Consider the following 16,639-nt stretch of genomic DNA (forward strand, 5'->3'; position numbering starts at 1 on the left):
GTGAGGGTGCGAGGATGCTGACCCTTCTAACCCTCCTAACGTCTAAGTCAGCAAAGTGTGTTTCCAAAACAACTTAATCTATCCTTACAACACCAAATCCCTAAAAACAATGTTCACTGAAAGTGGAACTATTAAAACTTTCCACATGTTTAAACTAAAATTTGTCTTCAGCATGTAATTATTCGCTAAAATATCAAATTTAAAGGCCATTGGCTGATCAGGTTAACTCAACAGTAAGGTGAATTTGTTGACTTTGTGCAGGTGGGTTTGATTATGACAAATTAATCAAAAATATTACAGCTTTCATTTTTAATTGAGCAGAGCTGCTAAGGAAGCAGCTGTTCCTGACACCTACAACCAATCACACCTGCTGCTTTCAGTGATCAAACTCGTCAGGAGCCTGATCTGCATCACACCGACTGAAGCACTTATTCAATTAAAAGACACCAGAAGGGCTTTGGTATGATACTCATTAATGAGTGATGTCACTATAGTCTGCATGATGTTGTGAAGTAGGGGTGGATCTAGATAAGGGGGTAGGTCATGCTGAGCAAGCTGCATAGTACATAACCCCAAACATACACACACACACACACACACACACACAAGGGGACAAACACTAAGTTGATGTTGGATTGCCTTCAGGATGACTAACAGAGCTGACCAAAGGAAACTTTGTGTTGGCTGGATCTAGTTAACTAATGATGCACGTTAAACATTTGACACTCACACCCAGTACGTGTGCATGCTCTTACTAATACAACCTCTGGCTTCCATCATATGATTTGGTGGCTTTCTTGAAATATGTGGTCACTTTGTGTGTATTTGACTGTTTATCAGTCTTTGGAGAGCCAGTCTGTTTAAGCACAGATGTCCAACACAAACACACAGAGAAAGTGTGTGAGTGTGTGTGTACATGATGAAAGCATTCATGTCTGTTGTGTGTGTGTGTGTGTGTCAACTAAAGCCCTGATATTGGGCCACTCTGCTCTAATGGGTTTACATAAAGGGTCAATGGAAGCTATAGGGATCAGTCGAACAAAAAGAGCAAAGTCGACCTCTGCCATCCCCCCCAAACCACTGACATCCCACAAACAGACTGAATCAATACCCTAAGAGCATCTCTGTCTGTCTGTGTTGTATAATGCGTCTACAAAGCCTCTCCATTTTCTGTGTTTTCATCCAAACACATTTCTTCACATTCCATCTGTCATCATTATCAATTTACCCATATCAGTTGAAGTAAATTAGCCCACACATTAAGACATACAGTTAGGTAACTCTCACATGGCGTGGGCATATTTCTGGTTTTCGCCTTATCACAGCATATACGGAAAGGAGGCGTTTTTTAGAATGTAGGTCAGCCGTTCAGTAGAATGCGGTCCAGTCCCGCAGCGGATCAATGCGAACACACCCACCCACTCACACACACATTACATAGATACATACATGTAGTACCTGCCACTGCTGGCTGAGCCACCAAACACCAGCAGCCACTTGTCATCGCTTGAAACAATGGACATGCCAAAGGATCATGAAATGCAGACACTTAAAACGCGCACACTCTTCACGCGCACGCATTTACATCCACTCCATACTATTCTTATAATGTGATATGCAGTGCAGCGTTTTCTCTTATATGGATTCCTTTTAAGCACTCACTGACCCGCCTGCTGATAAGAGTCTGTGCCGACAATAAAAGACAGTGCTGATTCAACATATGGCTTTGCGCATTGAGGTATGCCTATAGTCTCTATAGAGAAGCTCCATCTATACGCTCACACACCCACTCTATACTCCGCACCCACACTACAGACAGATACACACCATCCTATAAAACCTCATCTGATTCCAGTCACAATGAGACGTGCCACCAAGCAGCTGGGTTTTTTCTTATTAATCAATGAGACACGCTGCTGATTTTTACGCACAGGTCCCTGCAGCACAACCCTGCCATTCGCAGCACAGACAATCACAAGTCATGTCATCAGTGTGTCAATTAGCTTCTCATCCGGCACTCTCAGTCACATGCAGCGGTTAGTCTCATTCATTACCTTGACAGAAAGTGCATTGTCCTCCCCACGCGCTGCTGCGGAGCCGGTAGCTGCAGCATTTTCCCGTTCAGCACGCGTCCGCTCATTTTTACAACCGTCCAGTTTCACACCGCTTTGTTCCCGTTTGGCATATCCCTCTTCTGTGACTGTGGAGTGAGCGAGAGGTAGACAGAATCCACTCACCGCTGATAACCTGGCAGAAACGCCTGTAAGAGTCAGCCGCGATGACTGACTGACCCACTCCCGCAGTGCCTCCACTCTCTCTCTCCCTCTCTCTCTCTCTCTCTCTCTCCCTCCCACACAGGCTACACACACACACGCGTTCAAAGAAGGAAGGGAGGGAGGCATTGAGCAAAAGAGGGAGGCATGGATAGAAAGGCAACACCCCAAATTCCTCCTCCTCCTTCCCCTGACCGCGTTTCCACTACTGATCGCGACCAGCTGCGCCTTCTTCCAAAAAAGCGCACGGAGCATTCTGCCGCAAGATAAGCACATAGTCATCAAATTCTCCAAAGCGACATGTCAAAAACATCTTCACGCTCTTAAATCTCCAATCCAGGCGCAAGACACAGCCCCCTGACTCCACTCACTCAACACACTGATGGCAAGTCACGCAAGTGAACAGTCAAAAGTTTTAATAGCAGTGCCAATCGTGAAATAAGTATTAACTTTTTGCACGAAGTGGAAACGCTGCCTAGTGCTGCCAGTCTCTCGCACCTGGTATCTGCAGTTTTATACAATAAAGTGTAAATTTATTTTTGAGCTATTGTCCCCTGAGCAACAGAACTGGACTATTGATTCAGCATTTTGTTTCATCACATTTCATGTCTTCATGTCCCTTTGGAGTCTTGCTTACTATCTTTTGGCTCCTTCCCTAATGGTCTTAATACTCCATAAATCATGTAATAAGACTGTTGCAATGAACAATCCCTGCAGCCAAAATGATCCTTCTTCAGCAGAATTTGGCTGCCCTTTAATTAGCAAGACACTCTCATAACTTATAGAAGAGATCTATTGATTCCAAAAACATGCAACAGTAGCACAAGCATAATGTTTCATTATGAATGCATGCACTTAAACACTTTACACTTTTGAAATAACAAGTGCTTAATTACGGTGAACCTGACACCACAGATAACTTTCTCAAATGTAAACAAAAACTTGCTTTTGATTTATTACACATAAATATCATCCAACAGTCGCCCACTGTCTGGATGAAATACTGGCTAATAGCCAAACCATCGGTGGCACAAATAGGCCTCAATCAGGATGTAATGAAGCAGGCAGGGTAAATGACTCCAGTGTTTCTATTGTAACAGAGTGTGCATGGGCCAATGGAGACTTGCAGAGGAACAGAGTGGGTATCATGTGTCCACCCCCGCCCTCCGCCACAGGCTTTGCCCCCCTCACAACATCCAGTGGTGTTTAAACACTTTAGTGGACCCCAGTGAATAGATCTGCCTGAGCCTGTTCAATGAGTGAATGGAGGGTGAGAAAGAGACAGACAGACAGAGGAGGAGGGGAGCAATAGAGATAATTAACACTGTCTTTTTATTTAAGCCAGGAAAAACAAAATGTGTGAGTCGTAGATAGAGAAAGAAATGGGAGAGTTTGTTAAACACTCCCAGAGAGAGAGAGAGAGAGAGAAGAGATCATTAACACACTCTTTTTTAAGTGAACAAGGACAGGATTCTTCAGGCTGCTGCTTTCTGTACCATGCAGAGCCAGGTGGACACACAGTGCTTGTGTGTGTGTGTGTTGGGGTCTGATTGGCACATTGGCATGCTGAGCTGCAGGTGTGTGGAGACGCTGCCATCCTTGTTGCCTAGCGTTACTAATAAAGAGAAAATAGTCTCTATGTGCACACACAACAGCAACACTTTCACAATCACACTTTCAATCTTCCCTAAGCCATGGCATGAGCTTTTATTTATGTTAGCTTTCATCAGAGTTTCTGGAAAGGTTAGCTGGACAGGGCTCTGCGTCTGTCTGGCCAGCAGTGACTTCGACCGCTGACTCATGTCCAGACATGCCCTCTGTCTCCCTTTTCTGTTTATACGCTTCTTCTCATGAAAGGCTGTGTCTCTTTTTTCACTGTTACACTCCTTTTCACTCAGCATCTTAGACCACAGTGCTTGTTTTAATGCACAGTGTGTGTGTATTGGTGCAGTGGGACAGTATAATTAGGTGATGTGACTGTGTAATGACACAGGCAGGGTCATCTATATGACCCTGGGAACCTGTCACTCCTCTGCTGATGAAAGAGACAACAGACCTGGGAAAGCTCATCCCCCTTATCAGACCAGGAACACACAGAGACACACACACACATGCAACACTGGCTGAGAAGCAGGCAGAACACAAACAAGCATAAAATCAGGCCTCGCACACATTTAACAGACTAGAAAACCAGGTTTTCTTCATCTTATCAGGTTCTTAACTGTCAGCTTTGAATATCTCTCAATGAAATACTTTCACACTACAATGTTTGATGTCTTTGCACTCTTCCCGTCCACACTCATACACTCTCCCACACACTGTCTGAAGTTTTCAAAGCATTTTCTTTTGCTGCTCGAGTGTTATTTAAAGTGTCTCACTGTAATTTCTAGCATGTGTTTGTGGAATTTGAAGGCCCTTAATAATATATTCTCACTGAGATAAACTCAGACATACACAAACGGAGCAGTGGTCAGCCACGTGCCGCTCCAGGAAACTGGAGGTGAGTATTGTCTTGCTCAAGGACATTGCAACCCTGGATGTGTCAGGGGATAAGCGACCCCCACACATTCCTTCCTGTCGATCCATTTGAACAGGCACCTTCCTTTTTCTTTTGTTTCTAAACTGTTTGCAACATTTTCAATGTTTAAACCCCACCTAGTTGGAGAGATTGTCTAAAAAACCATGCAATCATCTATATTTTTATTTATTGCATTACTTCCCATTGATAACTGCTTTTTCAATCCAACCTCTAAAAAAGATATTGTTCTACTTTCCTAATTAGCAAGTATGCATGAGTCTGCTATGGCCCTTCAGTTAGTTCTGAATATGCAACAAGGGTGCTATGTGTGCATCATGTGTTTGAAGACCAAAATGGAGGGCATGTACCACTTTCTTGCCTACTCTGCTCTTCTTTTGTACAAACAAAGCAGCTTGTCAATTTGGTTCTTGGTGCACACCAACGTCATATGAATGTGTTCTCTACAGAAGAAGAACTGTGCTGTTTTCCACATCGAGCGGTTTTCCGACAGTATAATTTAGGCCTGAGGCTGGAATGACACATTTGTTTTCCCATATGATCGGACACCACGTCATAACCTGAACCTGTCATTTCATTTTATTTTCTGGCAAATTACCAAAGCACAGTTTGCATACCAGCTTGCATGCTCAGTCTAGTTTGCTAACAACAGAAGCTTTTCAGCCTTGAAAACCTTATGGAGACACACTCAAAAGTTGAACATCAAAGTGTATTTCCAGTCTGAAAAGGTGCTCTTGCAGTTAACTGAGGGACCCTCCATGTCTGGAGCATCAAAAGCGTCTTATTAGGCTTCTTGTTTGGGGAGAACCCCCTTCCTAAGGGTTAGTGTGCTGACAACAATGTAAAGTGCAACACTTCAGAAACCAGATTTCAAAAAACGTTTTCTCTCTGCAGACAGAGAGGAAAGAACAACTAAAAAGAAGTAAAGATATGAAAATGGTTCAAGAGGTTTAGCCTGGGTCTCCTAATGAGGCAATGTCAGTGTTGGAAGAATTGGTGCTTACTTGAAAGGATGAGATTAAGAGATGGTTTAATGAGGAGAACAGGAAGGAAGAATGGTGGCAGGAGGGCAGAGAGAAAAGTGTGTGACTAACGTCGAAACAACTCCAGAGAATAACACTGTGGGAGTCAATGGGAGGGAGGCATGGCTAATTCTTATGCGCATTACAAACCCCCGTCACACCCCACTGTTAAACATCCAAGGCTTGGCTTTAGTGTGTGTATTGTATGTATGGAATGAATGTGTGTGTGTGTGTCATGAGTGCATGTGCAGTGTAGATTTGAGATGGCCTCCAACCAAGCTCCCAAAAAGCTTGTCCTTAACCGTGCAGTTTCATTTACCCCCTATCGATGAGCTCAGCATGTTCTTTAAAGGCTATACAGATGTAGAGGGAGGGGATATGAGTGAGATCAAGGTTAGCAAGTGTGTGTGTGTGTGTGTGTGTGGGAAGGGGATGTATTTTGCTGTGGGAACCAATCTTCTGAGGATTGAACCTGATCATCTCCTCCAAACCCTTTCTGTAAATAAAAAGAAGCATTTTCCAAAATGTCTCACTCACAGTAAAAAACACAAACTGTATTTCTGTTACTTTTGACACAGATTAAAAAATGTCTACTAAAGCTGAATAAGCATGGAGGTGAACAGGAAAAAAAACTTCAGGGTAATTTGACCCACTAGTAATACAAGTACCCTTTCCCACTGCAGACAAAAGCCGGATCTTAGTGGTTCTTAGTGAGTACAGTCTGAAAGGGGACTAAGGAAGAGCTAAAAAAGCACTGCTGGTAAGATTTGAATGGTAAGATTGGAAATGTATGTTCTTCCTCCACTGGGGTTTACCCTGCAGACAGTAATGTCTGTAAATGATTCAGAAATTATGTTAGAATGTAAAAAGCTACTGCTCTTTTGTTCTGCTGTTGTATTTGTGGATGAGGAGGACCTTTATTTATTGTTGTTTTTATTGTCCAATAAGACCTATAATTAAAATCCGGAACATTCCTGCAGTTGTATAGAAGGTTTGTTGACTGAATGATGTCATCGCTATATGGTTTACATCTATGCTTGTTGTTCTAGTCTCATGTTCACTGTCAGTTGTTGTTTTCGGGTCATTAGTCTCTTTTTATCTCTTCTGTAGGTCAAGTGAGATTGGATCATGAGAAAATAAAATAAAGTGAATTCAAAACACCTCCAGGAAGAGCAGGATTCACCTCTTCCCTTCAAGGAAACGGGGTGAAATTGGTCATCGAGCAAAGGTCACGGCATTTTGACCTCTGTAAGTTAAGAAGCTGCGGCAGCCCTCATGCACGCACTCTGTTGCTTTCCTGGTGACCTGGTAACACATCCCTCTGAACTATGTGGGGGTTCTGTGCATGCACACACTCACTCATACACACACACTATAGCCATCATAACCCTCCTCTCCACACCCCCTTGACCTTGCAGACTGCTGACCAAGTCTCTGAGTTCTCTTATGCTTTTTTCGCAGCCTGCCATAAGAGGAAGCCAGAGATTAGGAGGGATTATGCCATAGCGCCTTCATAGGGATTTACCAGAACTCAGCATGGGGGGGCATGTCTAGGCAACAGTAGCCGTGACAGTGGTTTTGGCGTTTGCTTGGGTTGGAATCATGTCCCTCAACAAAGAGACGTTTAGAGATGCATTTAAACTTTTCTTTCCTTCTTAAGGAGAATGTGGGAAAATCTGTCCGAGGGATGCAGTAGTTCCCAAGTTCCAATCCAGAACATGTGTTTGTTGCTCAACATCAGTATGTTTCACAAAAATGAAATGGCCTGTAGTCAAACTAAACACATCCATGGAGACCGACAGGAGGAGAAGTCAGCACATTCCTGCAACAACGGACAGCAGACTACTTGGACATCAACACCACTGTGTGTGTGTGTGAAAAATTGTGGGGGGACAGGCAGATGAAGAAAAGTAAAAACAAATATATTCTTAAACAACAGTCAAAGTCTCATTCATTCACAGTTTGCCCTCTGTTTGGACTCAAAGTAAACAATGTAGTGTAATGTACTACATTAATACTGACACAATCAAACAGCCTCAGCAAACAGACGAATAAAAAAGGTACATAAGGACATTGTTCTCACTGAAACAGGAGGTGTTGTGGGGGTTTCTAGGATTGCAAATCCTTCAGAAGCCCCATATGTTACTCTCTGTTAAATCTTCTAATGTGTTTGTGTATTTGTGTGTATGTCTATGTGTCTATGTGTGCGTGGGTGAATGAGTGTCTGTGCCACTTTAGCAGACAAACAGATTAATGCCTTTATTGTTTGTCAGCAGTGTCCTGCTGTTACAGCTGGAGATTGTTACATCATCGCTGAGAAAAATAACCAGGTGGATAAACAGTATGTTTAAATGCATATTCAGCAACCAGTTATGACCTACATGTGATTATCATGTAATCTAAAGTGTTGCTTTCATGCTTTATTTCTGCCCGAAATAAAGCAGAGAAAGCACTTAAACTGCATAAAATGCATATATGCTAATGAAGGCAAATGGCTCCAATTCATTCAAAAATAGAGCTTTTGTGTGTCTGTGTTTGAGTTCTCCGTGGGTGTTCTATTTTGTGTTTTTTCCACACGTGCTGGAACAAAGAAAAGAGTGCACTGCTCCACTCAGTCAAGTTCCCTCCATAACGACAGGAAAAGTAATTGATTACACGCCACACCGAGCACACAGAGCCAAAGGAGAAGCGCACAGAGCCAGAGAGGCCCAGAGAAGAGCAGGTAGTGTGATAGAGAACAACACACGCCCCATCAGCCTCCTGAACCGCACCTCAATCTGCTTCTTCTCAGCTTTTCATGTGAATCGCACCATCTCTGACACACAGTGACAGAAGGAAAAATAAAAACAACACATGCATGTAGAAGCTTATCTTCTGTGATGCGACTGAGTGGACAAACAGAACCATTTTCTGCATCATAATGGCTTAAAACATTCACATCAAAAGACTATCCCTGTGCTGCAAAGAGTTTTAGTATCATTCTTCACACTTTAGGCAGTCACTAATTTTAATTCTTTTGCATATAGCACAAAAATAACTTAAGTTTTGTAATAAACAAGCAGCATTTCATTTATTATTACTATATCTGTGGCACGGGGGATATTGGCTTTTAATATCAGACTCTTACTCATATCAATTGAATCATACTACTACTGTAATAACTACTGTTATACAACAAGTTGGAAAAATAGGAATGCACAGAATTACACAGAATGAATTACACAGCTCCAGCATGGTATGTGGTCAATGGTATAATATTTACAAGAATGATTTCAGAGTCTAATTTACTAAAGCAAAATCAAAGAGCTTATTATAAAAAAAACTGCAAAGACACACACTCCTATTCATATATTCTTCTTCCTTTACGAGCACAATCGAGATGTTAACATGTGTGTCCATAACATCCTATTGTTAAAATAACATAGAGTGAGGTAGAGGGCTTTGCTGTGTGTTTTTGTGGGGGAGAGGGTCTGTAACTGGACCACAGTATGAGTCACAGTTTAAAGGCGTGGCTGTTGTACCAAGAGGGAAGACCTACTGTGTGTGTGTGTGTGTGTGTGTGTGTGTGTGTGTGTGTGTGTGTGTGCCCCTAAGTGTCCTCTGAGGATCACATCAGGAGGCGTGACTATATGTGTGTATGACTGTATGAACAGTCATCACCTGGAAGTCAGACCCAGATGTGGAAAAAAGAATGTATTAATCAAAACTGTCAGATTAAATGAATGTAGGTTGTGTGTGTCTGTGTGTGTGTGTGTCACAGGGCTTCTCATTTTTGGCCAGTAGATGGGGTTACAGTACAACAATCAGCCTGACCTACAGAACACTCTCACATATAGGAGTATGGTTTTCATTAACTTCCCCTGCCTCCCTGTGTGACAGCAGATAAGGTTTAGAGACAATGACAAGGTCTATTGAGTTTCACCTAATTAAAGGTGCTTGACCCTGGACATGGCCAACTAACCATCAGATAAGGGACAGACAATGACCTTCTAGTGCTTCATTAAGACCAAATATTCAGTCACAGTCACAGGCTGCAGCACACACTAACAATATCAAAACCATCCTAGGCATCATTTGTTTTCAAAACTTCCCTGATACTGTGCTGGAGTGACACTAAGAAACAGCTCATGATTTTTCTAGAAAGCGACTGGCACTAAAACACTTAAAACCAGCTGACTCTCAAGTGCTTCAGTGTGTGTTCATTTGTCTGGCTCCATAAGAAATGTTCTCATAATTCAGTCGTTTAGTGCAGTGAACCAGCTTGTCTAGCAGCGTAACCATGGAGACTGTGCGTTTACTAATGGGAGGTTGCTGAGGACAGGAGCTCTTCCATCCAGAAGCTGAAGCGTCTGTGCCCAGCAGGGCAGAAAACAAGCCGCACACTCACTCAATCGTCACCACGTGTGTATGCCTATTGCAAACATCATTGTTATATCATTTTCAAAAAGAATTGCTGAGACAAAATAATGATTCTAACTGAAGAAAATCAGAAATCAGAACTAAATTTAACCCAAGGGGCAAGGGAAAATTTTTAGTTAAAGGTCGTGCTTGAAGATGACTGCAGTCTACAGATGTTTCAGTGTAGCACTTAACCAATTTAGGTGTGCTTTACTAGATTGCTGGTGCTTGCAGAGAAGTGATATTTAAATGGATAACAAATATAATCAATGGTGGGCAGACTGCCTACTATGAAATGAATAGTGAAAGCAGAAGCACAACAACTCTACACTGCACAGCCTACATGGGACCACACCCTAATATTCTGGGGGGAATGACCTCCTCATAGTCACCCTGCTCGCTGTTTCCTGGTGAGAATGACGTGTGTGTGAGTGAGAGTGTGGGGGGATCCTGGGAGGGGTCTGCTTCCAGATGTAAGTGGAACTCATCAGACAAGCATAAGAGACCCCGGTTAGAAAAGCACAGGAAACGGATAACTGACATAAAGGACTGTGACTCAGAGTGTGTGTGAGTATATAGGGTCTGCATTCAGACAGGTCATATTATACATACCTTTGTGACTCATACCAGTAGAGCTTAACTGTAAAAGCATGTGAATGAGTCGATGTGAGTCTAGCAAAAAAACTCAAATTCTGCTTTGTTTATGGCTAAATTAGCATTTTGTGGTGCTGTTTTGATCTGCATTTAAAAGAACAAAGAGCTGATAGATACAGAACCCAAACAAAGAACCCATGTGTCTGTGATGCATAATTTATAAAGGAAAATCCTATGTATTATATATGCTGGGATGAGATATGGTAGTGTGGTGTGACCTATGTATGACAGGAGTGGTGCCTGTATGTATAATGAATGAGGAGGTGCAATAAATTATGAGATAAGGGAGACAACATCAGCATGGGGGTACTTCAAGCTGGTAGTGGGGACAGCGAAGAATCAGGGAAAGGCAGCACAAGTCTGCCCTCTAGTGTTTATGACACTGGGTAGTTGGAGCAGTGGTCCCCTTAAACAGCACTTCACCTTTTTTAGACATTATATAGACAAAACAATCTTTAAAATCAGAACCTCTGTAACATACATTCTAGAATGTATGTTAGCAGTATCTTAACCAGCCATTAGTGCAGCTTTCGGGATTATGAAGAAATCATGATGCAACTTTAATTTAATTTTACTGCAAACACAGAAACAGCAGACAAAATGTGTCTATTTTTTGTCTCTGTCTACAAGCTTGTAGAACTCATTTCAACACTTTATGTTTCTTTCTCAGTCTTTTCATGAAAACAAATGTTGCCTTTTGTTTGGCCTCCTCACACAAAGTATAATATAAACCTACATAACCACTAATTGGAGGCCATGACCAGACACAATAACACTACAGGGATTTCAAACTGTGTTGCAATTTATTTCCTGGTGAATGAGGGGGTACATTTTTCTGTGGTTACTATGGAGATGTCAAGCTGTGGCCAGCTAGAACTTTTTTTTTTTTTTTTAAAGTTTAGTTGGACGATCTGTGGAGCTCACACACACAATGCCACAATCAAAGTTTACGGTGAGATAATGTGTTTTTGTTCACATGAAACATGAAGCTGCGTCAACAATATTGTGTCATATCTCATATACGGAGGCAAGAACTGCAAGTCCTCCAAAACTAACCAACAATGTCCAGGGAACACAACTTGGATCACTCTTCACTAGGCTATTTATTTCTTCAGTTTGTGTAATTCTTCTCTTAGGGACATTGAGTCACAAGTTAAAGTTAAGTAACAATTTAAACACAAACAACAGCAACCAGTGTGACCTGTCCCCCGGAAAAACAACCTTCTTTCATAAAGGCACCACACAGTCTCAGACAAACACCCAAACACATCCACAATGATGAGCATTATTTCACTCTCATTAGGCAGAAAACTGATGAAGGCTAAAGACAACACACCTCTTATAAACAGCACAGAAACATGGAGACCAGCCAGTTGTGATGTGTGAACTGTTCAGAAAGGTCTTTATTTTTGATATGTATTAAAGACACCAACTATACTAGAAGACAGACACCGTTTTGAAACCATAAACCACCTGCAATACTACCACAGCAAACACCTCTCTGGTGTTCTAATGACTTATGGTTTGTTTCTGATGTGATCTCAGCATTAAATAATTTGATCCAAACAATCTATGGCTACTTAAAAACAAACATCGCTTTGACCTTGACAGCTCTGACTGATCCCTCATTGGCTGGGCAGATTAAGTTACCAGCTTTCCAAAGACATCTGCATTCTAGCTCTGCCAGCAGCATCTGGTGAGCCAACGTAGCAAGGGGTCCTCCAAATGGAAGGCTGCTGGCAAAGCCAGCAGGCACGCATGCTGAATGACAGGATGATCTCTGCGAAGGTCTCAATAATAGTGACATCATTACCAGACTCTGCCAGAGGCCTGCTTTCTGCCTGTATCAGAGTCAGCTACACATGGGAGGGGGGTTTACAGCTGACACTATGAGGAGGACCTATGATGCACTACAGACCAGCTGATCAAGGCTTTGTTGTGGTGGTAAACCTCTGATTGCAGGCCTGACTGCGGCTGTCGGATTGGCAGGTGGCAGGATCACCTCACAAAGACATGCTCAGACCATTATGAGACACAAGTACTCTGTTTTCTACACTCTGCAGCATCATACTCCTTGATTGATAGGTTGATGAAGTAGGGTAAAAACCAGTGTTTATCAAATAAAAGAAAAGTATAACTCACCCATTCCCCAGATCATCAATGTCATCATCACCATCATCATCATCATCATCTTCGTCCTCATTTGGACTCTTTCCACCGAGGTCACTGTCACTGAGGTAATCTCCTTTCAGGAGGGACGGATCAGAGTCGTCCAGCGATTCAATGAGGTGGACGCGAGAAGTGTGGCTGATCCGGAGAGGAATATCGGACTGCGTGTTACCTGTGGAAGGAGCGTCACCAGCCTGCAGACGGGGGCTAGCCTGACCTTGACGCCACGACAGCGGAGAGGAGCGATTGGACAGACTGGAAACTGAAAAGGCAGCAGCTTCATCGCTGTCATAGCACATAGTCCCCTCCACACAACTAGGGAAAGACAAAAAAGAAAGGAGGTAAGTATTCACAGCAATGAGGGACACTTAGAACTTGCTTCCTCCATCTAATTATCCTTCCTCCGCTCCTCACCATGCCTCCCTTTTCACAGAGAAGACTTTTTGAAAAGGCTCATGGATTAGTTGGGATGTATATACATGTATGTCTCTCATGCCTTTGCATATTTTCACATACAAAAGTAATATATGATCTGTAAATGTGGTATGTAGTGCTTAGCAAACATCCGTTAGCCTGCCGTCTACATCACCTACAAGTATCACCATTACTAACATCGCAATCATGTGTGTAACCTGTTCCAATGCAGCACGGCACTTCATTCCTTGGTGCATGGACTGAGAATGATGAGAATTAGCATATTAAAAGTTAGCGGCTCTCAAACTGTGTGACAGCCAATGCATTTGCCTGCCACATTAAAACTAATCTTGTCAGCAGGATACAGGATCATCTTCACAAAAACATCTAATAAAGAGATTTTTTGAGGAAATGCTCTACTGCTAAGGCAAAACATACAGAAAATAGTGTAGGGAATTCAACAGAGAGGCTACTATCCATCTTGTTAGAATGCATTGCATTTTGGCAGGCTTTCTGCTTGTTATGTATATAGAGTAACAGTAAAATATAGACTAATCTGTTTGCTTGCTCACAAATCTATTTGTTTAATTTGTATAAATCTTCTTCTCTAAACAGTTCTTTTTACAGGATATATAACATCTTGTTTACACATTAAACTTCCAAGACAGGCTGTAGCCCTTTAAACATCAATGTGTCTTCAGGGACAGCAGAGGGAGTGATCCAAGGTTATTACAGTACGATAAAAGTATGAATGGCAAAGGAAATGTATTCCAGTAGGGAACCATCTGCTGATTTGCTCTTCACGTAGGGCGCTCCCACTGAGGGACAGAGATAGGATACATAGCAGGAGATGCAAAGGAAGGGAAGCTCTCAAGGACAAAATATGACACACACAACCAAAACCAGTCCAGGAGGAAGGAAGAGGACACACGCATGCACGCAATTAATCAGAACATCATTGCTTGTCTTGTGTGTATAAATGTGAGTGTGCATTGAAAAGGCTGGCTTTCAAGTCAGCTGCTAATCCTGCTTCAGTTCTGTATCAACCAACCTAAGGTGAAGGAAGAGCAAGTCAATAATGTCAATAAGAATCCTCCCATCTTGACAACAATTGTTTTTTCTAATATTATTCCTGTTTGTGTGTGTGGCTGACCTGTGGCTGAGCTGCACCCCTCTCAGGCTGGTCATGGTTTCCTCCAGGTTCTGTCGAAGGTCCAGCACATTTTGCACGGTCCTCTTCCTCTGGGACTCAGGGTCTGCAGGGGTGCACACACAGATATTTTTAGAGATAAAATGCCATGTTACATAATCGGTCAGGAACAAGAAGCCCTAAATACCTGTTCAAAAACATGCATATTTGATGTATATTTGTAATAAAAACATGTGACATGAGGGTTTCATCTACTGGTCATGCTAAAAGCTGACCACACAGACTGGTATTCATATAATGTTCAATCCCTGCACACAGCGGCCAAAATCTCAGATAATCATCACAAACAAAGCCTGAAAAATAAGTCTACAACAGGGGAGCTGAAAATCGCAAATACTGTAAAAGACAGTGCAGTGGTGGTGGTGACGGTGTATGCACAGTTGTTTTTTTCCAGACAGCAGTAGAACAAAATAAATTAAATATGATGCAGACAAAACAACAGGCGGAGACCTTTAAGCCTTTATAGGTCACATTCCAGTAGTATTCAGTCAGTGAGTGCACAGCCACACCACCTGTCTGTCTGCGTCTCCAACCACAACCAATCACAGCCACAACGCTCCAGTGCCCCGTCACTGCACTGTGCCCCTTTGCCCCTCATTTGCTCAGTGGCAGAATAAACCAAAAACCTTTCTCACTTAAACCCATCAGGGGACACATTGGCATTTGTTTCACCCCTTCCTAATATGCTGTAATCTGCTCAGGGTTAGATTCCCGCTGAGCCATCCGACCACACTGCTGTGCATATACTATGTGTGCTATATATATATATTTTTTAGACTGCTCCCAGGGCACAGGATGATTGGATGCGATCAAAGACAATAAGATTTTCTCAATCGCCTTGAAACACTCGAGCCACCACAAACCTAAAACTGACTGAAATTCATGATATTGAATTACAGTCACAGGGAGTTTGAAAGGGCTTCAGTTTATAGGTTTATTTCAAAATATGTCGCTACTGTTGTTGCCACTGTCAGGCTCTAGACTTATATATACACAGAGTTTATAGCCATGACTTTGATTTCACACTGAGACAATAGAAAATTTGCACACACACACACACACACACACACTTATAAACACTTCCAGACAGTAAGCCAATCAGGACACCAAAGGTGATGACATGACCTTAACCTCTGCTCTATCCAACTCTCTGATGTGTGTTTATGTGTGATGAGGGGATGGCAGTAAAAGTATTATGGGATGGTCTCTTCCCCTGTAAGGTCCAGTTCAATAGACCATTAGAACAGACCAGCTGACTCCAAAATAAGTAATAAAGAAAATTTACCATAACTGAGTGGCAGGGTCAGACAAATAGAACTAAATAATACTTGTTTTTGTGAACTAAATATACCATCTAGGAGTTTTGTTTCAAACACACAATAAATAATAATAACAATAATAAAAATCACAATAAGTTAAAGAATGAGAAGTGAATGGTATCATTTTTATACATAAAATCATTGATTTTTCACAACAAAAATACAAAAGGAAAAGTAATATCCATTACAGTATGACCCTGAATACACACCAACACTGAAGCACACACACATTATTCATAACCTCCACTCTTCAAGTCCAGCTGGCTAGTGAAGAGATGAAGGGGGAGAGGCCATTCTAATGAGCGACAAGGGCAGGTTGTGACCTGCCAGAGTTGTCAATCTCAACAACAGCTGCAGACTAAACAGTGTTTTCACATACACATATGTCCAAATGGATGCTGGGGTTGGCTCACATGACACACCGAGAAACACTTACACCAGCAGACCTGATTTATGAAGCTCGATTGATTGTTCCTAAAGAGAATGGCCACATGGACAATTGATTAGGTAGCCCTGGGGACAGGCAGCTCAATGGAGAGATGATGAGGTCATTGTGATGCAAACCTGCACAGACACACTGTGACTGATATATATATATATATATATGTATATATATATGTGTGTGTGTATATATATATATATAT

The 16,639-nt window shown here is 42.1% G+C and overlaps 1 protein-coding gene across 5 annotated transcripts in view; it reads right to left on the minus strand.

Annotated features, from left to right (window-relative positions):
• Positions 1–16,639, minus strand: part of nav1a (neuron navigator 1a) — a 69,596-nt gene that overhangs the window by 27,453 nt on the left and 25,504 nt on the right. For all 5 annotated transcript variants that reach the window (XM_028408859.1, XM_028408860.1, XM_028408858.1 and 2 more), the window contains 2 exons: positions 14,620–14,722; positions 13,026–13,367 (listed from right to left, as the gene is read on the minus strand). In XM_028408859.1, the coding sequence (XP_028264660.1) occupies positions 13,026–13,367; positions 14,620–14,722 (445 nt within the window). The remainder of the gene's footprint in view (positions 1–13,025; positions 13,368–14,619; positions 14,723–16,639) is intronic.

The sequence above is a fragment of the Parambassis ranga genome, chromosome 7 (genome assembly GCF_900634625.1).
Source record: "Parambassis ranga chromosome 7, fParRan2.1, whole genome shotgun sequence".
Lineage (NCBI taxonomy): Eukaryota > Metazoa > Chordata > Actinopteri > Ambassidae > Parambassis > Parambassis ranga.